This window comes from Mustelus asterias, chromosome 14 (assembly GCF_964213995.1).
Source record: "Mustelus asterias chromosome 14, sMusAst1.hap1.1, whole genome shotgun sequence".
In the NCBI taxonomy this organism is placed as follows: domain Eukaryota; kingdom Metazoa; phylum Chordata; class Chondrichthyes; order Carcharhiniformes; family Triakidae; genus Mustelus; species Mustelus asterias.
The window spans coordinates 45,396,670-45,418,765 of record NC_135814.1 but is presented as its reverse complement, the minus strand read 5'-3'; the positions used below and the strand labels follow the sequence as shown (position 1 = coordinate 45,418,765).

At 38.7% G+C, this 22,096-nt stretch overlaps 1 protein-coding gene across 6 annotated transcripts in view; it reads left to right on the top strand.

The window, feature by feature from the left end:
* tanc1a (tetratricopeptide repeat, ankyrin repeat and coiled-coil containing 1a) overlaps positions 1-22,096 on the top strand; it is a 156,594-nt gene that overhangs the window by 109,518 nt on the left and 24,980 nt on the right. For 5 of the 6 annotated variants that reach the window (XM_078228302.1, XM_078228300.1, XM_078228303.1 and 2 more), the window contains 9 exons: positions 2,373-2,980; positions 5,137-5,245; positions 8,613-8,735; positions 12,330-12,566; positions 16,051-16,236; positions 17,283-17,361; positions 18,999-19,132; positions 19,847-19,970; positions 20,058-20,233. In XM_078228302.1, the coding sequence (XP_078084428.1) occupies positions 2,373-2,980; positions 5,137-5,245; positions 8,613-8,735; positions 12,330-12,566; positions 16,051-16,236; positions 17,283-17,361; positions 18,999-19,132; positions 19,847-19,970; positions 20,058-20,233 (1,776 nt within the window). The remainder of the gene's footprint in view (positions 1-2,372; positions 2,981-5,136; positions 5,246-8,612; positions 8,736-12,329; positions 12,567-16,050; positions 16,237-17,282; positions 17,362-18,998; positions 19,133-19,846; positions 19,971-20,057; positions 20,234-22,096) is intronic. The other variant, XM_078228305.1, reaches the window with a different exon arrangement.

Genomic DNA, 22,096 nt, shown 5'->3' with positions numbered 1-22,096 from the left:
CAGAAAATGTTTACTAGACTAATAGCTCGAATGCGAGGGTTGTCTTATGAGGAAAGGTTAGACTGGCTAAGCATGTATCTGCTGATGTTTAGAAGAATATAAGATGACTTGATTGAGATATTTAAGATCCTAAGAGGTCTTGACAGTGTGGATGTGGAAAATATATTATTGTGGGAGAATCTGGAACTAGGTGTCACTTTTTAAAAATAATCATCCATTTAAGACAGATGAGAAATTTTAACACCCCCACCCACTCCCGGCAAACTCTGTCTAACTATCCACCCCAACCACCACCACTAACTAACCTGTTTCCACACCCCGATGACCAAAGCCAGGGACTTAATAGAAAAAATTGCAGAAGCAGCAACATTAACTTTGTCTTAGCAATTCTATTATCTGATAGAAAAAGAAGTGAGGTTTCAAGAGAAGGGAAACCCACCAAATATGCCAGCAACAAAGGCAAATTAGTTCCTCCCTACATTGTCACACCCCTATTGGAACATTAAATCCTGTTGTCCCTTAAAACATCAGTCAGGAGATATTTATGAGGAGGCTAAAATTCAGCTGGAAAGTCCTGAAAGAACTGTCCTGTAGCATACATCAACTGTTAGAACTGCTGTGATTCGCTAAGAAACTAAACACAACCAGGGGACACTGGCTCATTTTGTAATGTTAGTTTCCGGTTTGCACTTGCTTTCAGCAGGTGGCCAGTGCCGACTTATTTGTCAGGCAGACCCAGGGTAACCTGTGTCGGCACCAACGAGATGATTCCGGAAAGGGTTTGCAAGACTTATCAATATGCCTCTTCAAAGTACTGCTCTAGTGTTTACTTTGCCATATTAGTGCAAATATGAATTGTTGCACACTGACAATACTGACATAAGAAAATGAACATGGCCATTAAAAAATTCAAACATTTGTATAAATTTGAGTTTGTGGGTACGAACTCCAGGGAGTTGAACACATCAGTATGGCATTGAAAAATACTGCATTTTTACAAAAGATGTTGAGCTTGGACTCTATATTTCATCTCTTCAGGTGGTTGTAACATATGCTATAGCACTGTGGAGGGTGGGGGAAGCAGGGACGTTCTGCTGGTGTCCTGGCTAACACTTGCCCTCGACCAACACCGTTGAAATAAAACTAGCTATTTATCTCATTGGAGGTCTTGTGGCACAGTGACTAACGTTCCTGCCTCTGAGCTGGAATCTCCAGGTTCAAGTCCCACCCCAACGGGGTGGCCAACGAAAGTGAATTCATATCGCGGCCAAATGGATTGAGTTTCAACCTGTGAATCCTTCCAACATGCCAATAGCTGGTGGTAAGAGCGGGAGAGACTCCTGGTCAGCCATGCTCAATGTGGAGTGGTGCCCCTCGAGCTGAAAGCCTCTGGCAACAGATAGGCGACCTGTTCCAGGAATTACTAACTATAGAAACAGAAGAAAGTCTGTCTTAGAGAATTGTAATGGAATTTATCTCATTGCTGTTATAGGACCAGGCTGTGAGATATTTGATTGCCACCTTTTGCCAACTTAACAACAGTGGCACCACTTCAAAAGAACTTCATTGGCTGTGAAGAGATTTGAGAAGTTAAAGATGCAATGCAAATTCATTTAGGAAAAATCCATCAAGTGTGTGTCACTCCAAATTAATATAACAGAAAATTATATAACAGAAAAAATATTATAATTCAGTTCGAATTTTTAATTTTCAAAGTAAGGTTGTCTCAGTGGGGGGAAGGAAGGTGTGGGGAGTGATTTTCTATGATCTGAAATGACTTGGAGTAATGGGCCGTAGAGTATATTTTGACATTTACAAAATAATCCTCAGATCTCCAAAACAAAAATTTAAGTGTATCAAACATCACTAATCTAAACTGCTTAGCTGATATTAGTTCCTTGAATTATTGCAGTAGAATAAGTTGCCAAATTATAGAATGGTGAAAAAACAAAATGAAATGGTATGCAGAAGTGCTTCTGCTGTAATAAAAGGGTGACACAGTGGTCAGCAGTACTGCCTCACAGCACGAGGGACCTGGATTCAATACTGGCCTTGGGTGACTGTCTGGCTGTGTGGAGTTTGCACATTCTCCCAGTGTCTGTGTGGGTTTCCTCCGGGTGCTCTGGTTTCTTCTCACAGTCCAAAGATGTGCGGGTTAGGTTGATTGGCCATGCTAAATTGCCCCTTAGTGTTGGGGGATTAGCATGGTAAATCTGTGGGGTTATGAGGATGGGGCCTGGGTGGGATTGTTGTTGGTGCAGGCTCGGTGGGCCAAATGGCTTCCTTCTGCGCTGTAGGAATTCTATGGGATTCTATAAATATTTGAGCTTAGATTTGCAATATTTACATCTTTTGTTCTTTGTTTCATATAGGAGATCACAAGTCTACTTCCATTCGTCAAACTTTCTCTAGATGATTTTCCAGCAAACGAAGATATTAACCGGGATCTGAATGCATACATCCATCACAGAATTAACAGTAGTGATGGAATACTCAGTAATATCTTTTTGAGTGGAAAAACTGACACCATTACCGTGAGCAAAGTCAGCAATCATCTCATCATGCGCAGCCAGGGATCTTATCTGTATTTGAAGCTGACCTTGGATTTGTTTGAAAAGGGCCATTTGGTTATTAAGAGTGCAAGTTACAAGGTCGTTCCAGTGTCTTTGTCTGAATTGTATCTGTTACAATGCAACATGAAGTTTCTAACACACACTTCCTTTGAAAAGTCTCTTCCTGTGTTGAATGTAGCCTTGGCTTCCCTTCATCCACTGACAGATGAACAGATTTACCAAGCAATAAATGCTGGCTGTGTGAAGGGTGACTTGGAGTGGGAGGACTTCCAGCAGAGAATGGAGAGCCTTTCATGTTTTCTGATCAAAAGAAGGGACAAAACCCGAATGTTTTGCCACCCATCCTTTAGGGAGTGGCTTGTTTGGAGAGCAGATGGTGAAAACATGGACTTTCTTTGTGACCCCAGGTTGGTGTATTTGGATTTTAAAACAACTCTTGCACGCATTTTAATTTACAACTGAAGATTTACTTTACGTATTTTTTTGTGCATTTATTTTGGACAAATTTGCTCTTCTTGAATCTTGTTGTCTGTCCCTGCTTCAGTGTTATTCGCCCATCACTCCTGCGCTCACTGACAAACATTGGCCCCCAATCAAGCAACACATCAGTTTTAGAATTCTCGTCCATAGCCTCATCCCATCTATTTCTACAATCTTCTTCAGCTCCACAGCCCTCTGACATATTTGTATTTATTTACTTCTGACCTCTTGAGAATCCCTGATTTTGATTGCTCTACCCGCACAAAATGGGCTGCGTTGGCTCTATGCCCTGGAATTCCCTCCCTAAAACACTCTGTCTCTAAACCCCTTTTTTCATTTAAGAGCCACACTTTTTTGACCCAACTTGTAGCCAAGGCTACAAGACCTAATGTCTTATTGTTATTGCTTTCGGTGCTACTGTAAAGCATGTTTTATTACGTTAATGGGAATATACAAGTTCTTGTGTGGAAAACCTTGTGGCTTCATCCCAAACTTCAAACTAACATAAACTAAAATGAAATCTATTTGGTTGCCCGAAATAAGGGTGCTAAAAGCTTTTAGTGAATTACGTGTGTTACTATGCTGGTTGACCATTAAAAAAAAATTAGCAAATGAACAACAATTTGCGACTTCATTGACATCAGGGAACTTGAACCACTGGGTCCATTGAACTCTGCCCATAAAATTATGCAAAAACAATACTGTAGATATTAGAAATCTGAAATAAAAATGTAAAATGGTAGAAAGACTCAGCAGGTCGGCAGTATCTGTAGAGAGGGAAGCAGTTAACATTACAAATCTTTCGTCAGAGCATTTGATGCCTGCACTTTCCGCTTTAAGTTCTATGTGTTTTTTGTTTGTGAACTCTTGAGATGGAACACCAGGATCTGGGAGAAAAGAGTGAAATTCTAGTCCTTGGGGCCTCATGAAGAAAAGAATGGGAGTTGTGACTGGCAATGTTGGATGGTTTGCTGAGAGATGGCACTATTGAGGAGACCGGCCCAGCCAGAGTTATGGGAGAATGAAGCTCAGGCAAATTGTATATAAGCAGTTCTTTCCCATTTTTGGAATGTCAAGTGCCCCCACTCATTAGCCCTAATTCTATTGCCACCAAGCAACCCCATCCATTGCTTTCACTGTCTTGCCATTGTACCCTAAAGCACCTAGTGCACAATTCATGAGTTTGTGACAACTGGCTTTTATTTGGCATAAATGTCTATAGACAAACAAACTATGCTTCAAAAATTAAAAGAAAATCTGGTATTTACATAAAAGAAATAATCTCCATGCTCCAGAAATGACCTTAATGCTCCAAATATACTTCAGCAATATTTTTTCACCTGAATTTGCAACCAAAATGTGAAAGGTTGCTAATTGGCATGGAAAACAGCCAATCAGGAGAAACCTCTATCTAAGGTTAAATCTCTTGAAAAAAATGAACCGATAATTTCTGCAATCTTTTGAAAAGGAAATGTTCATGAAACCGTAGTGTTATATAAAGTCCAAAAATGTGCAGGTTAGGTGCATTGGCCATGCTAAATTTCCCCTTAGTGTCCAAAGATGTGTAAGTTAGGTGGGTTAGCCATGGTAAGTATGGGGTAGGGCAGTGGGATGGGCCGGGATAAGAGTTTTTAACATTGTTTATTTCCAGCAGCCAAATGGATCTTATTTTACTTTGTTAGTCTGAAGTTTGGGATGAAGCCGCAAGGTTTTCCATACAACAGGAACTTATATTTATATATTCCTGTTAATGTAATAAAACATGCTTTACTTTTGGAGAGTCGGTGCAGACTCGATGGGCCGGATGGCCTCCTCCTGCACTGTGGGGATTCCATATGTCCTACTGAAGTAGCCTGCAACTTTGTATCTATAAAAAAAAATGTTCCCACCATACTCTTATCCTCATCAGTTCAGAATTTTAAGTCCTTAGCAAAGGCAACTACAGTGACTGCATAGATATTATAGTATTGTCTGAGGTAGAATAGAATATGCTGAAGTGATAGTTTTTCCAGGCAGCTATTAAGTGTTATAGCATTAGATAATCAATTAAAACTCTGCCTTCTTAATTCATGTTCTTTCTCAGGAGTGGGCATGCTCTTATGGCATTCATGTTCTCTCGCCAAGAAGGAAAACTAAACCGACAACAGACAGTAGAATTTGGCCATCACATATTGAAAGCGCATATTTTCAAGGTAAGCGCAGATCCAATTAAATCATCTTATGAAATGAAAAGTAACGTCATCTATATAGTGTAAAGGTTACATTATATACCAGATGCATATTTAAGTTTAGAGAAGACCACAATTTTTAGTTTCATGTTTAAGGAACTTGTTTATTCTATCTGTTGGGGAATTCAAAAGATACGCAAGTCAAATCAAAAGAAACTGTTAGACATGGGGCCAGTCTGCTCAGCAAACGTTCCACAGCAATGTAGTGTGACTAGCAGTATCTAGATATTGACAAAATCCTCATTTTTTTCCCCCTCCGTACTGGAGAATGATCTCCCTTCATGTGGATAGCTATAATTAGCAAATAATTGAGAACCTGCAATTTGGACTGAATAACATAGTCAGGTAAAGCACAATGAACACAGCTTTATTGTTTGCTTTGTTGTGTCATGCCATTTCCTGTATTTGCTTTTCATTTTTTTTAGATTAACAGATCCAAAACAAAAATGCTGGAAGTGCTCTGTACACCTGGCAACATCAGTGCAGAGAAAAACAGAATTAATTGGCCTGAACATCAGAGTCTGATTGCCACAGCTCTCCTAGTTTAAAAAAAAATCTTTTTGATTCCGTCTCGCCTGACCTCCCAACTCAGGCTGGGTAAGATCCAGGCAGTGCAGCGTGTCCTTGGGTCTAGTGTCAAGTGCAGTTTGAATGCAAGGAGTCCATGCCCCCTTTTTACAGCATTGGGTGCAGTCCAGTTCTGCCTGGGGTGGCAGGAAGGTGAGACACCCCTGGGAGTATCAGGGAGGTGGGGAGAAATAGTCAGAAGGTAAGAGGAGACCAGTGGGGGTTGGTGTGGGCCTGTGCAGTAGTTACCTAGAAGTTGAAAGTGGTTTTAATTCTTCCAACTTTTTCAAGGTAACTATTGATTTAACCAAGGCAGTACTGTTGTAATATGTGCCTGCATGCCATTATAATGAAAAGGTGTTAACGTGTGACTAGAAAAGACCATTCATATAGAATCTCATGGTAATCTTGCGAGAACTCTCCAAGAAGCAGCCTGCATGGAAAAGTAGCACCATGCCTTTATAGTAACTGGGATCTATAAATAGCTAAAGATTAATAATAAACAGTTTATAGCACAAACAAAGCCATATTGCAACATGGTACTCAGCAGTGGCATCATTTGCAACAGGAATATCTAAAGTTTGCCATTTTAAGTCACATTTTCAGATGATTCCCAGCACAGGATAATTGCCATGGGGATGTTTGCACTTCACTTACCTGTGAACTTCTGGATGAGGTGAGGTTTACCCAGCATATCTTTGGGTTACCACTTAACACAATCAATATGAATCCCTGGAGCTTGGAGGTTATGGTCACTGTTTCAGGTGTGTGACCTTTCGTCAGAACCAATATGAAATTGTGCAATATCCTGCAGCATCAGAACTATAAACTCTGATGTAACTTGTAATCTTGCAGATTTGCAGAGGTGACAACTACCAAACTGAAACTGAGATCCTATGTTGATGTGTTGTAATTGCTGTGAGGCTAGAGGCATTTTGAAGCCTGGGCTTCACGTAGGTATCCTGCAAGCTCTGCATGCTGACCGTCATTTTATAGTTCACTGGTTGAGGAATGCAAGAACTGAACTCGCTTTTTGGATCTGGCTAGAAGTCAGAGCCAGTACACCATGCAATGGTGTGGAAGTTGCAGTGACATTGGAGTACTTTTGACCCTCTTCCTCACAAAATGGAAGTTAATCTCTTTTGGGTTGTTTCTGAGCAACATCCAGCATCACTTCATGGGCTCTATCGAAAATGGCTGTGGTTGAGACATTACTGTAGATTACTTAACATCATTCTCCAGCCAAGGGCATTTTTATACTTCGCAGTTATTAGATGGATTTTTAGCAGACCACCACTTCCTCAATGCTTGCTTGTCTTGGAATATATGGGCAAGACTAGCATTTACACTCCATCCCAAGGTAAATTGGGAAGTTGTGAGCTGGTTTCATGGGTTACTGCAGTTTGTATTGTGAATCTGTTCTCATATCGCTGCTTAAGGAGTTCTAGCATTTTGGTCCAGAGTTAATAAAGGAATGGATTTAGAGGTACTGCCAAAACATCCTTGATAAGTTGCTGCAATGTGTACCATGGCCTGCTTGTGATACACGGGGCCATTTTCCCACATTGAAACCTCTACTCTTCTGCCTCAGTTCACAGAAACACCCTTGCGTCTTCCACTCTCAACTTTCAAAGAGAAGAATCCCTACATAGGATCTGTACAGTGCAGAAGGAGGCCATTCAGCCATCGAGTCTGCACTGACAACAATCCCACCCAGGCCCTATCCCCATAACCCCACATATTTACCTCGCTAATCCCTCTAACCTACGCATCCTGGGACACTAAGGGGCAATTTAGCATGGCCAATCAACCTAACCCACACATCTTTGGAGAGATGCCCTCTCCTCTTCCAATTCCTGTTCATCTTGGCACTCTTCTGCCTCTCCATCCACCTGCATCCCATTTCAATGGGACATATTGTTGTTTCTCATCAATTTATCCTAGCATCCTTGTTTCCTTTAAACCTAGTTCTCACTTAGCTTAGACATGCAATTTCAATCTACAATTTTTCTCTCTAATTTCCTGTTTGAGTTGGTGCTTTTCATTTTCCAGTTTAAGCTGACAGTTTCTGCTTTCCACATCTCAGCTTTAGATCTCTCTCCTTCAGTGCCATCTGTGGCTCTGTCCCTCTCCCTTTGCTAGAAATTCCAACTATAGAGGACAAGGGCTAGATTCACTCATTAACACCAAGACTTAAGCAACTATGAGGGGTGATTGAACTCCAGCCCCCTTAAGTGGCAGAAAATGTCGGCATGTGAACAGGACTCCAGAAACATTGATTGCGGCCTTTAAAAAAAATCTTAATTCATGGGATGTGGACGGTGCTGACTAGACGAGCATTTATAGTCTATCCCTGATTGCCCATGAGAAGGTGGTGGTGAGCTGCTTTCTTGAATTGCTGAAGTCCATGTATGTTAGATACACCACTGTGCTGTTGGGAAGAAAGTTCAGGATATATGTTGGAAGCTCATGATTTTATCTCTAGGTTTAATGATGCATTTGTTCTATAGAAGATTTGTGTTTCACAAAAATTGTCTAGCCTCCACAAACTTAACTTCTCATGCGACATTCACCTTTTTAGTCTGTGCAGTAGAACCACCTTGACCCAAGCTAAAAGTACAACGGAGTGGGTTGGTTCAGAGAGAGAAAACACGGCTTTCACATAATATTTGAATGTTAACCAGGATGTTTAAGGAGTTAGAAAATAATATGTAATGGATTTCAATTTGAAATGCAATAATTCATGCTTTTAATTTATTCATAGGGCCAAAGCAAAAGGACAGGAATCTCTTCTAGTGTCCTTCAAGCTCTTTGGATAAGCTATGGCAGTGATGGATTGTCTGCTGCCCTCACATCCTTACGAAATCTTTACACTCCCAATGTGAAGGTAAGAAGATTTATGTAGCTGGAGTAACATTTTGATTTTTTTTCTACATTGTAAGCATTGCTTTTGGGCAAAATTAACATTTTCACTTTGCTATTCTTCAGAAAGCCAGCAGGTGAAATATGGGGTACTCTACCTAATTTTTATTCAGCCTTGCATTTATTTGCAGAGTGAAACATTACAAGCAGAAACCTCTTAACTCAACCCCACACGTTTTCCAAAAAATGTCTTTTTCTATGTGCTCAAGTGTAACTCAATTAATGTCCTCTACTTGCATATTATTAAACACAATTGATATGCAGTTAACATATTCCTTTTTAAATAAAACTTGTGGTTAACATGCATGAATGGGATTTCAAAACAAATTTTTAAAAAATCTTCAAATTCCATACAGAACATTATATCGTGAGACATCCTTCCTCCTAACAATTTCTTCATACCAGGGTTTATTTTTGTAACACAATCGGACAACTGATGAATTGCATCTACCCATGTAATTTTAAAGACTCCATTTGTTTCCAGCATTTATTTTAGCTTAATTAGGGATGGACAATAAATTCTGACCCTTTCTCTCAATTTTTGTAGCATGTACGATTGGTTGTGAATGGGAATGATTATCTACATAATATTAAATGGGTATGCTCTCTACCTTGTGTGGAATCGCGTCTAAAAATTTGATAAATAGAATCCCGTATCCATTGCCTCTGCAAGAGACCATGTTTCCATAAGGTATTTTTTAACAACTTTTTTTTAACTTTTCAAGCTCGAGGCAAAATTTCCTTTTTTAACCCCATCAGCAACTGTGCTTGATTACCTATTAGGAAGATTCACATGCAAAGCATCACTAAAAATTAAGAATTTCATGATTTTATGTAATTTAAGGATAGGAGCTTAACTATGCTTTTTTCCGTGTTTAATTTTCTTGATGCTTTATTTAGCCTAAAACATTCACCATTTTAAGATGTTTCATCATAGTTTATTCCAACACATCAAAACCAGCATTTTGTGTAGTCTGGTCAGTTGAACTGGTTGGACAATCAAGTTTTGCAATTGCTTTGTTTCTTCTTTTAGATATAACATTACCTTTTGTGATGACCAAGCATAATTTACCAGGATGGGAGTAACACTGTCTAAATACAATTGTTGATTTAAAGTTATTCAAGACTTACTCTGCTTAGTATCTAAACCAATATATTTAAAAGCCCCAGAAGCCTGACTCTCAATTTTCAATCCTACTCTAATTTTAATTCCACGGTTCCAGCTCATTTAAAAAAAAAAATCAATATGCATCATGAAGATGCCTGGAAGTTTTCCTTTATGATTCCAGTAAAGCATTGGAGGATTTGCTTTTTAGTTGAAGACAACCTATTTTCAACAAAACAGTTCTCGCTAAAGAAAATCACGCCCTGGAAGCATCATTCAAGCGTTTTGTGAGCTGGATGCCATAGAAGCATTTATTTGGTTTCCAAAGTTGCCCTTCTGCATCTGCCTTTTTGGATGGTTTGAGAAACACTTCGCTTTTTTAAAGCAACAAGAAAAATTAAATATGGAGGAAAGCATACTTAAGCTGCCACCTTTTAGTGATCCTAAAAATGTGAAACATAATTTTGGTGATATTTTGTATGCAAATCTTCCTAATGGGTATTCAAGGGTGGTTGATTTCATAATATGAGCAGTATATCATTCTGCAGAAATGCAGCTTTTATCTCATTTAATCTACAGAGTTAAAAGAATTTTCAAAATTAGTTTTCCAGTTGTGGCCAACATCTGTACCCAGTTTCCCTCCGAAATCCAAAGTAACTAGCCACATGTTAGCCTTAAGTTCCATTTGTTCCACCAAAACTGTAGGAATGACAGTTTTCTGAGAAACCTTTTCAAGGCAACGGAAATCTATTCCAACAGGAAGTGTCCGTGAAGACCGAACATCAGTAGAACCAGGATCCTTTCCATATGCGATACCTTGACATAATCCAGCAATTTAAATGCTAACACTGAACCAAAGATCTTTAAATTAAATTTCCCCAATCTTTTATTCAATTCCATTAAAGTTCACGATGTATTCCTGCGTTGAGTAACCATCTGAATTAGTACATCATCCTTGTATATTTCACCTAAGAACTTCCAAACCGTCATCAGTATCCAACTGACTGGCATCCAACTCACAAAACATTTGAATGTCTCACAGCACTTCATGGCGAGATTTGTGTGATGCAAGTATCACTGATTTTCAATACGTATGCCCAGTCTATGCAATGACCTTCCATATTTGGTATTCAAGTAAGCTGCTATTAATGTCTTTGGCATGATTGCTGATAAGTTGTGGAATAAATTAGTCGCATGGATGGTTGAACAAAGAAGTGGGAAAAATCTGCCCTTTTGAACCTCGGTAATCACACCATCAGTCTTGCCTCTCAAATCAGTCTTCAGAACTTGAGGATTCAAGTACCCATGTTATTACCATGCATTCCCAATTTGTAGTGTAACTGAAAAATTATGCCACAAGTTTTCACATTTTTAAACAAGACCACTGTTGCTGTGTTTAAAAAAAAAATAAACAAAGCAAGCACTACTGCCATAACACTATGGCCAGAATTTTATGTTACTGTGGTGAGTGCCTGACCCAGAGCACACGAAAATACACAAGGAGATGTTGGTGCGTGTTTTGACGCCATCGCTCACTCGAGCTGTATTTTAGTCGGCGGGCAAGCAGGCAAGTTAGCCTATTAAGGGGCCAGTTTTACGTGGCCTGTCTGCTTTTAAATTTGGCAGGCAGGTCAATTGGCTACATGGCCTTTGTTTCAACTTTCATCCCGCCCTGGATTGAATGTCAGAGCTGAAGTAAAATTTAAAAAGTTGTCCAGGGACTGAGTTTTGTGTTTGAATGTGTTGCCTAGAACTCTTTGCATAGTTTTTCAGTTGCAGTTTATTTTTTACAGCTCTGCAGCTCCCTGAGACAGCTCCACAGCGGCCGTTCCCCTGAGGGAACACATTAGAAGCGCCAGTCCGCGCCCTCCCTTTCCTTAGCTCCCACCTTCCCTGGCATTGATTGGCCTTTCCTAGCGTAAAATCTTTTATGTTCACATGAGCAGATAGATGGGACCTTGGTTTAACAACTCATCGAAAAACAGAATCTCTCATAATGTCCTCAGTACTGCTGTCAGCACTCAGAAGATTATCTTGAAGATAGTGGTCATGTGTGCACCTAATAGACGAAAGATGAACATTAGTATTAATCCATGTTGGCTGAGTTCAGTTAAATGGTGAAATGGTTCATTTGGTGCAGATGCATTCTAGTTTATATCTGTTAAAGCACTTTCAGTATAAACTTCAATTTCATAACTATATCTGCAAGAAAGTGGAGTGATGCTACAGGGCAAGAATAAGATCACTTGTGTCATCTTGTATATAAAAAATATTGTTAGCAAAATTGTCCAGTTTGCTGCTGATCCCATTGTACACAGACCAGTTTTGGAGATCTTGCAGCAATATTTTCAGATTTGTTTTCCTTGTGTGTAATCTTAGTCCACTGGAATAAGTAAATGCAGGATATTTAAGGCAGGCTTTGGAGTAACATTCTATTCCTGTAACACATTGTAGGTAAGTCGATTGTTGATTTTGGGAGGAGCCAGTGTGAACTACCGAACTGAGGCCTTGAACAATGCACCCATTCTATGTGTTCAATCGCATCTTGGTCATCAGGAAATGGTAAATCTGCTGCTTGAATTTGGAGCTGAAGTTGACAATATTTCTGAAAGTGGTATGACCCCTTTCTGTCATGCTGCAGCGGCAGGACACCTTAATATTGTACCTCTTCTGTACAAGAAAGGAGCAAAGGTAAGAGGGTGCTTACCTTTCAACTGGTTTTGTTGAAGATTCATAAAATAAATTTGAGTATTTGAGTACTGAAAGTATTCCCCAAGTTTGTATGTCTTTTAGTTTCATTGGTGATATTCTGCAGCGGGTTGCTGTTCCAATACCATCAGAAAACACAGTATTTGAGAAACCAAGTGATATACAGCTGAAGTTGAAAATTGCAGAAGCCATACAGAACAATCTATTACATCTTGTGACTGCAAATTAGAGAAAATGATTGAGCAAGGTTATTGAAACACTTCAAATAGATTCCTGTTTTATTGAAACATTTTTCAGCAAGATTTCCACAAAAGGAAATGACCAGCTAATGGTGATGGTGAAAAAGGAATGTTCTTTAGGGCACTGAGCAGAATCACTGCTCAAATTCATGGATTTTTTTACATCCAGTAAAAAGGAAAATGTGGCAATTCCACCAATACTGCATTGAAGTGCCAGCATAGATTATATGGGGAGTGCTGCTAATCGAACCAAACTGATACAACTGTCTTTGCCTTGTATTTCATTGTAAGAGGCATTCTGTGAACCAGGGTTTCAGGTAAGCAGCTCCCTCAGAGTGAATGCAAAGAAAAGGGTCATCATGTTTTGAGCTCTTTATAAGCTAAATTGTTTACGATTGCAATTAAGTGTACTAAGTGGGGTTCCCAGCTACAGTCAAGGAATTGGCCTGTAGTTATCAATATTCATGTGACTTTAATGAAAGAATTTAAATGTTTCTAAGTGCATGTATGCATACATGTATATATTATCTTAAATGACCAGCATTCTACGAGAGGACAAAGAAAAAGTTAGAAAGGTGCTTTGAAGCTCTCATTGAAGTGTGCAGCATTGACACTAATGATTGGAAGGAGCTTGCTACCAATCGTTCAAAATGGTGATCGCTTGTATGTCAAGCTGCATCATGTTTTGAGTCCAAACACCTTAATAATGAGGCAGAGAAAGAAAGAAAAGGAAGCAAATCTTGCACTCTGGATCCCACTGCCTCGTGCAATGTCCTGTCCCATGTGCCTAAAGATCTGTGGATCGAGAATCATCCAGTTCTGTCACATGCTGGCCCATGGCGGAAAGTTGTAACATTGAGTAGGCATCCTTCAAACAAAGGACTGATAATGATTATGTGCTGGAATTTGCACATTGATATTGGTATCTGAATGATGTACTCATTTATAAATGTGCAAATCATCTAGCAACTTGTGGAAAGGAAGGGATGTACTATGAATTGTGAATCAGCACAAGTTGCTGGGCGATTTATGCCATTTCACCATTAGTTTTGAGGAAATGGCATCTCACCATTAAACACCTCATGCGCTTTATGAAACTGCAAAAACTTCATCTAGATCAATTACCCATTAAAATTGCCACAAAGTTAAGTCTAGTAATTAATAGCATAAGCAGCCTTTCAACAGAATGATTGTAATAGTTACCATTCAACCTGTCAGAAAATGAACAATTAAAAGTGTGGAATCTCATTCCTTGTACAAATTGTTAGAAATTTTATAATGTCAAATTAAAATATTCAGTTGTTTTTTTCCTGATGCAATCTTTATTTTCTTTCTCTTTAATTCATTTTCTGTACTTGATTTGATATTGAATTCACCCAACCTAATTCAGTTATCTTCTCCATCCTTTTTCTGTTTATTTTTCAATTCTTAAATCTCTAGTAAATTCTGGACCATTGTTATATAATACAATAATCAGTGAGTATATCTGAATCAAAAGTCACGACTGAGTCTTCCACCAACTTTTCGGTCACTGCATTGCTGATGTGACAATGATGATGTGGAGATGCCGGCGTTGGACTGGGGTAAACACAGTAAGACGTTTAACAACACCGGATTAAAGTCCAACAGATTTATTTGGTAGCAAAAGCCACACAAGCTTTCGGAGCCTTAAGCCCCTTCAGGTGAGTGGGAATTCTGTTCACAAACAGGGCATATAAAGACATAAACTCAATTTACATGAATCATGGTTGGAATGCGAATACTTCCAGCTAATCAAGTCTTTAAGATACAAACAATGCGAGTGGAGAGAGCATCAAGACAGGCTAAAGAGATGTGTATTGTCTCCAGTGAGAGTCTGCAGGTCCACTGACCTGGGGAGTTCTGGACCTGCAGAGTCTCACTGGCTGTTCTGTCTGGAGACGATACACATCTCTTTAGCCTGTCTTGATGCTCTCTCCACTCACATTGTTTGTATCTTAAAGACTTGATTAGCTGGAAGTATTCGCATTCCAACCATGATTCATGTAAATTGAGTTTGTCTTTATATGCCCTGTTTGTGAACAGAATTCCCACTCACCTGAAGAAGGGGCTTAAGGCTCCGAAAGCTTGTGTGGCTTTTGCTACCAAATAAACCTGTTGGACTTTAATCCAGTGTTGTTAAACTTCTTGATGTGACAATGTGCAGCATAAAAAACATACCATCTACCCTATGATGCATAGGTTTGAAATTGCACATACTCCTGTTTGATAGTGTACAACTCGCGTTAGTGGGGCCTTAGGTAGTGTAGCTGTTGTGACTGGATCAGTTGAAAATTTTGAAACTCTATTTTGGTAATATTCTATGGGGTAATGCAACAATACTTATGTCCATTCAGTGAGCTAATTTGTAGTAAGTTTGGGTTTCTGTTCAATCTCTATAAAGCTGCATTGAGATTCTTGGGTACAAAGTTGCACCAGTTCTTTGGAACCAGGGCTAATAACATGAATGGCCTTAGGCACTGAACGAAAGCAAAATATTTGAGAAACATTTTAGTGGGGTTCAGGAGTTGTTTTAATTTACTAAATTTGTTTCATTGTAATTTACTAGATTTGTTCATTATGTACTATTAATTTATCAGCCACCTTTGATCTTTTGAGAGGGTAGCTGGATAATTGTACTTCTAAAGAGAATCTGCTCTGTCTTCCTATTCTGTTGATGTGAAATTGAATGAGTGGAAGTTTGATAGCATAGACTTAATGTCATTTACACATGTTTTTATGTAATAGGCAGCAACTCCTGTACAGTGATAGGTGGGTTAGTAAATTATCATATCTCTACTATTTTGTGAGCCAGAGAAACTTTTAAGTTTCATGTTGTAATCTAGGGCCATCTGCCTTATTATTGTGTTTTAAAATATATTTTATCCCAGTTTATTGAATTAGTGAATCATATGTAGTGAGCTATTTCAAATAATTTGGTATAATTAGCAAAAGTAACACATAATGAAACAATCTCTTATAATACTCTTGTTTATGGATGATAAATCTTCAGATGTAAATATTTTCAATAACTACTTGATTGAAAAACCTTTGATCATGTTGCAGAAATTTAAAATTCAAAGCTGTCAGACCCTGTGTACTACCAAGGAATCATAGTATTTTGAGTTTAAAAGATAATCCCATGTTACTGTTTGAAAACAATGAAATGTGCAGTTACTCTGAAGTAATTTAAATGTTTTAACTTCCAGGTTGATTGCACAGATAAAAATGGCCAGTGTGCATTGGTTCATGCTGCTTTACGAGGTCATTGTGAAGTTATTGAATATTTACTCCAAGCAGATTGGACATTAACCACACAGCGCCAGCATTCTTTCAGGAAAAGTCAGGCTCTTCAACAAGCTCTGGTTGCAGCAGCAAGCATGGGACATACTGAAGTGAGTTCCAAGAAAGTAATGCATCAACCTGGTTATAATTATGGAGTTTTCCACAAATATTTTGAGGAATATATATCCTTTACATTTCTACAGCATTTAATAGAGCAAACGCATCATAATGTTTTGCATGTGATTCTCTATTGGACATGCAATTAACTGGGCCTGTAATGGAGTGTGCGCAAGTTTGCTTTTGAGTAGCTTCTTGCCTTTCTATGGCATCTCTCATCAATTCTTTGTTTGAAATGAAATATTTGCTGAGTGGTTATTGTATTGTGGCAATCGAGATTTATTTTCTGGAATATTCTTTGCAAATGTTTGTAAGCAAAATGTTTTTATCACACGCTTTATTTTGGAACCCAATTGTTTGTGCCCATAACCCTCAACCTGTGAATTGCCAACAAGCAGTTCCTCATATTGGAAGTAAGTGGAAGAGTCACTGTAGGTGGCTCTCCCACGTTGCCCCGTGGTGGAAAATGTATAAAGAGCAGAAAGATCCAAAGGCAGGGAATAATACCTCATTCTTTCTAAATGTATATTGCAGAAGATTTTAACCCCTAAAAAATTAAAGTTCAACTATGTTTAATCGGTTTATTCGTAACATAATCAGATGGGAGAGAGCTTTCTGTGCATTTCAATTCATCCATCCAGAGCAGCATTATGCTCCATTGCTGTATCAAATTGATTTTAAAAGATTCTAGGGTTTTCATCACTACCTCTCTGCTCAAAGGTCCATTCCAAGTATTGATGACTGCGTGAAGAAGAATCCCCTAATATAAGTCCAAATGCTACGTTTTGTAAGTTTGAATCTGTGGGCAACCTATCTCTTCTGTACCAATCCATTTTATTGATGTCAAAACAATAATTTATATTACAGTTTGCCAGCCATACATTTAAGTTCTTAATTTTATCGACAAATATTGGAGAACATTACCTTGCATCTCCTGTCTGGGTTTTGAAGCTTGTCAGCAAAAAAAAAAGCATGTTTGATTCCTGTTTGACTTGCATCCTTTTCAATTTTTCTTTATTTGCGTCTATACCACTTACAGATTGTGAGGAATCTACAAGAACTTGACAATGAACATGAAATAGAGGTCAATAGCTTTGACACTCTTTGGGGTGAAACAGGTAATTGACGTTTTTGAGAGTTTTTCGTTTGCAGTATAAATCAAGTCCTACAGTATAAAGGAGGATTCTATGTACTCTTATTATTTCGTTATGATTACATTTTAACTGTCATATTGCAGTTAATTGTTAGCAATGAGCACTAATATTGTGGAACATACAATACGATTTAATGTACTTTACTGTCCCTGTTTGTTCCTTGTCCTTTTCTGCAATGATTCTAAACCTAATGATATTGTGATCAACATATTTTTTCACACACCTACTTCAAGAGCCAACTCAGTATAACCTCATTACTTTGAATTTTGGTTGAATTTGCCGTCTGTTTTAATAATACTTAGCAATGCCACCCTTTTGTCTAGGAGATGATTTGTTTAATTTTATAACTGATTTCATCAGCTGATCCATTTCAGAATAAATTGGAAACATTCATGGGTTGTATTGAGTTGGCTCTTGAAATAAGTGAAAAAAGTGTTTGATCACAATATCATTAGGTTTAGAGTTATTGTAGAAAAGGAGAAGGAACAATCAAATATGAAGATACTTGACTGGAAGAGAACAAGTTTCATTGAGCTGAAATGAGTTCTGGTCCATGTGGATTGGAATCGAGGATTAGCAGGTAAAACAGTTGATGAGAAGATCGAAGAAGATGATAGTTTGGATATAGATAAAATACCTTCCCATGAGGGGTAAAGGAAGAGCATTCCAAGCTAGAACTTTGATGCATAAAATAATTCAACCAGATTAGTCATTATCTTGTTGATTTTCGGAGCAGGCTATGAAGTTCTGAATGGCCTACTTTTCTTATGTTCCAAAGCAAGGGAAAGGAGGCTTGTGATAAATGCTAAGCTTATAAAAAAAATTAAAGAATCAAGCCGAATAATGAAGTGTGAAGGAGAATAGATGCAGACTATATGTATCATAAAATAGAAGAATAAAAGTAAATGGATACCCAGAAGACATTTGGGCTGAGTTACGGACCTAAAAGGAAATTTTGTGGAGGCAGAATACATGGCTGAGATACTGAGTGAGTACTTTCCATCTGTCTTCCTAAAAGAAGACGATACTGCCAATAACAGTAAAGGAAGATGGATAGGAATAAAATGAGTCAAAAATGTGCTAAAATATTGCTAGCGCTCAAAAGTAGAAAGGACACCTGGTCCAGATGAGGTGCCAAAGTTACAGAGGGCAGGAAGAGTGGAAATAGCAGCACTCTGGCCACAAATTTTATTCTTCCTGGATGTGGGAGGGTTGCAAATGTTACACACCTCCAAAAATGGGAGACGGTTAAATGAAAAGACTTGCAGATAAACTGAAATTGAAGGGAAAGTTCAAGGAAAATTCAGTGGATGTATTCAAAATTCAGTGGCGTTCTGTTAAAATAGATAGGAATACATTTTCCACTAGTGCGGGGAGATGAGAATTTATTCTGCATGGCAAGTTATGACCTGTAACGCACTACCTGAAATGGCGAAGCAGATTCAGCAGTAATTTCAAAAGGGAATTGAATATGTATTTGCAAGGGCAATAGGGAAAAATTGGGACTGGACCTAATTGAATACATCATTCAAGGAGCCAACACAGGCAAAATGGGCTGAATCTTATTCTCTTGTGTTTTGTGCCTTGTTTGCCCTTTTCAGCTCTCACGGCAGCAGCAGGCAGGGGCAAACTGGAAGTTTGTGAACTGCTGCTCCAAAGAGGAGCTGTGGTATCCCATCCCAATCGAAGGGGAATTGCTCCAGTATTTTGTGCAGCAAGGCAAGGACATTGGCAGGTACTGTAAATACCGTTTTGTTGAAATTACCTTTTAATGCTTGGAAAACGTATTCTTTGTTACCGGAACAACATAAAATGTAGGTTTAAAATAACTAGTGAAGTCTCCACTGCTTATAAAAGGCATTTTTGTGCCGCTGCAATTCTGATCCTACACATTTGACTATACGTATGTGCAGCTTTTGTGATGTTTTGCACAGGGAACTAAATTCAGTGAAATAATTAATGCTAATATGTCAACAGATGTATAAAGCATATTTATTAAAATTTAGCTACATTTTTGTAGAAATAGACTTTAATAAATGTGTTAAGAAATATTCACAAATATTTATTAAGTAGGTGTAGTCAGAAATCTGAACAATAAAGTTAAAAAACAATTATCAGTCTTGTACTTTGGACCTTCACAAAACGCTGTTTGCTTTGTTGATGGAATGTTATTGAAGTCTGTCCTGTGTAGTGTAAGCTATAACCTGACCACACTTGCAAGTGATTATAGCACAATTACCTTGTATGCATAACCAAAAGTACAAACTACTCGATAGATATGTTTCTGCCTAAAATATCCAAGCCACTCAACATATTGTAATTGACTATAATGGAAAATGATTAGCTGATTTAAATGATTACCCATCAAAATATGAGCAGTTTAAGTGGTGAGCACTGTAATATCTACCAATGTAGTGCCGTACTCATTTTTAATTTTGTTGAAATTTAGATTGCTGACCTATTATTTCAGCATGGTGCTGATATGAACACAACAGATAAGCAGGGACGTACACCACTTATGGTGGCTTCTTGTGAAGGGCATGTGAGCACTGTTGAATTTCTGCTTTCAAAAGGTAAACTATTGTCACACTTTTTTTGTTAAGTTGTGCATTTATATTTTTCTGCTAAGTTTCAATATTCTATTTCATTTTGATCTTTAGGTGCTTCCATATCTTCAGTGGATAAGGAAGGATTAACTCCCTTGAGCTGGTCCTGTCTGAAGGGTCAAAAACCTTTGGTTCAGACTTTGGTGGAGAGGGGTGCAGTTATTGACCACACAGATAAGAATGGTCGCACACCTCTAGATTTAGCAGCTTTTTATGGAGATTCTGACATTGTGAGTATTACCAACCTTTGCATATGGTACATAGATGTATGCATTGTGTTGAGTTCGGTAACAAAGCGTTGATCAATGCTTATAAATAGGTATTCAAATCACTGCATTGAATTCAGGAGCAGAATCCATCTTTGACTTTCTCACTAATCGGGGACAGTGAGATGGCTTATGGTTCATGTACCAGGGATTGAACCTGGGACCTCTGTAATCTATATTATTCAGTGGATAAAAATGTTTACCTAATCAGGTACCTCTTGACCTAAGGAACTTATTATTTGCAAATAGAAAGAGTTCTTTATTTCCAGTTCATGAATGAAATTGACAACTTCTCCAGAGGGTCAGTGGTTGTAAGCAGTCCATAACTGAGCCATAAAGATTGGGGAAGGTTCAGATTTGATCCCTGATTGGTGATGAATTCAACTCATGCAGTGTATCTGGCTTCCAAACACCAGTATAAGGTGTGTGAGTGAGTGTCTGAATTTGGCTGGAGTTCCCCTTCTTGATGGATAGCCAAGTTCTGTGCACTGCCTCAACCTGGATCTTGGGTTCATGTCACACTACGTGTAACCCCCACCATTTGGCCTGTGCTTGCAAAATCCTAGTGACTGCCCTGGCTTGAGACAATTCACACCTCTTTAACCTGTGATTATCCCTCTCTCCACTTGCATTGTCTGTACCTGTAAAACTTGATTACCTGTAAAGAGTCTCATTTCAACCATTATCTTGCAATTGAATCTTTGTCTATATATGCCCTGTTTGTGAACCCATCTCTCCACTCACCTGATGAAGCAGTGCTCCGAAAGCGCGTGATACCAAATAAACCTGTTGGACTTTAACCTGGTGTTGTGAGACTTCTTACCGTGCCCACTCCAGTCCAACGCTGGCATCTCCACATCATGTACTGTTGTATGAACATTGAATGAGGAGAGGATTGGACTCAACTGTGATACCCTTATGAAGTTGCTTTGTGTCTTTTCTAGTATGTTTTGGTCCACCATATCTAGCCTTTTGTGCTTCCAAACATGCACTTTGCCCAACCATTATTGGAAAAGTTGCTTCATTCCTGTTCTCTGGAGATTTGTCCCTAAATCACTTTGCCTCTATTCATTCCTATATTTAAAATAACTTCTTCTCAATCTCACTATTTGACCCAAATTTCAACTACTTCAACCAATTCTATTTGCTATCCACATATTATCAGTACAGCTGAAACACTGGCACCTATCCAACAATATAGAAGATTACCCATGTATGTCCTGTCCCACAAAAAGCAGAACAAATCTAGCCAATTGCCACCCCATCAGTCTACCCTCAATCATCAGTGAAGTGGTGGAATATGTTGACTGTGCTATAAAGCTATACTTGCAATCTGCTCACCAGTGCCACTTTGTTGTTCTGCCAAGGCCATGGCTCTTGATTTCATTGCGGCCTTGGTCAAAAATTAAACAAAAGAACTGAATTCAAGAGGTGAGGTGAGAGTGCTTGCCCTTGACATCAAGGCAGCATGTGAAAGAGTGTTGCATAAAATTAAAGTCAGTGAGAATATGGAGAGGGGGGGCGGGGAAGCTTTCTGCTAGTTGGAGTCATTCCTAGTACAAAGGATAATGGTTGTGCTTGTAGGAGGCTGATCATCTCAGCCCTAGGACAACACTGCAGGAGTTCTGCAGGGAAGTGTCCTAGGACCAGACAGCTTCAGCTGCATGTAAGGTTTTGGATTCTGAACCCCAGATACCTAAGAAAGGTAGTTGTGTATTCGTAAGTAATTTTAAGGTAGTTTATTAAGAAATACCAGTTTAGATAAAAAGCACTAACTAACTAGACAAGAAAAGTATGTAACCGGTGACAGTGGAGTGTGTGTGTTGA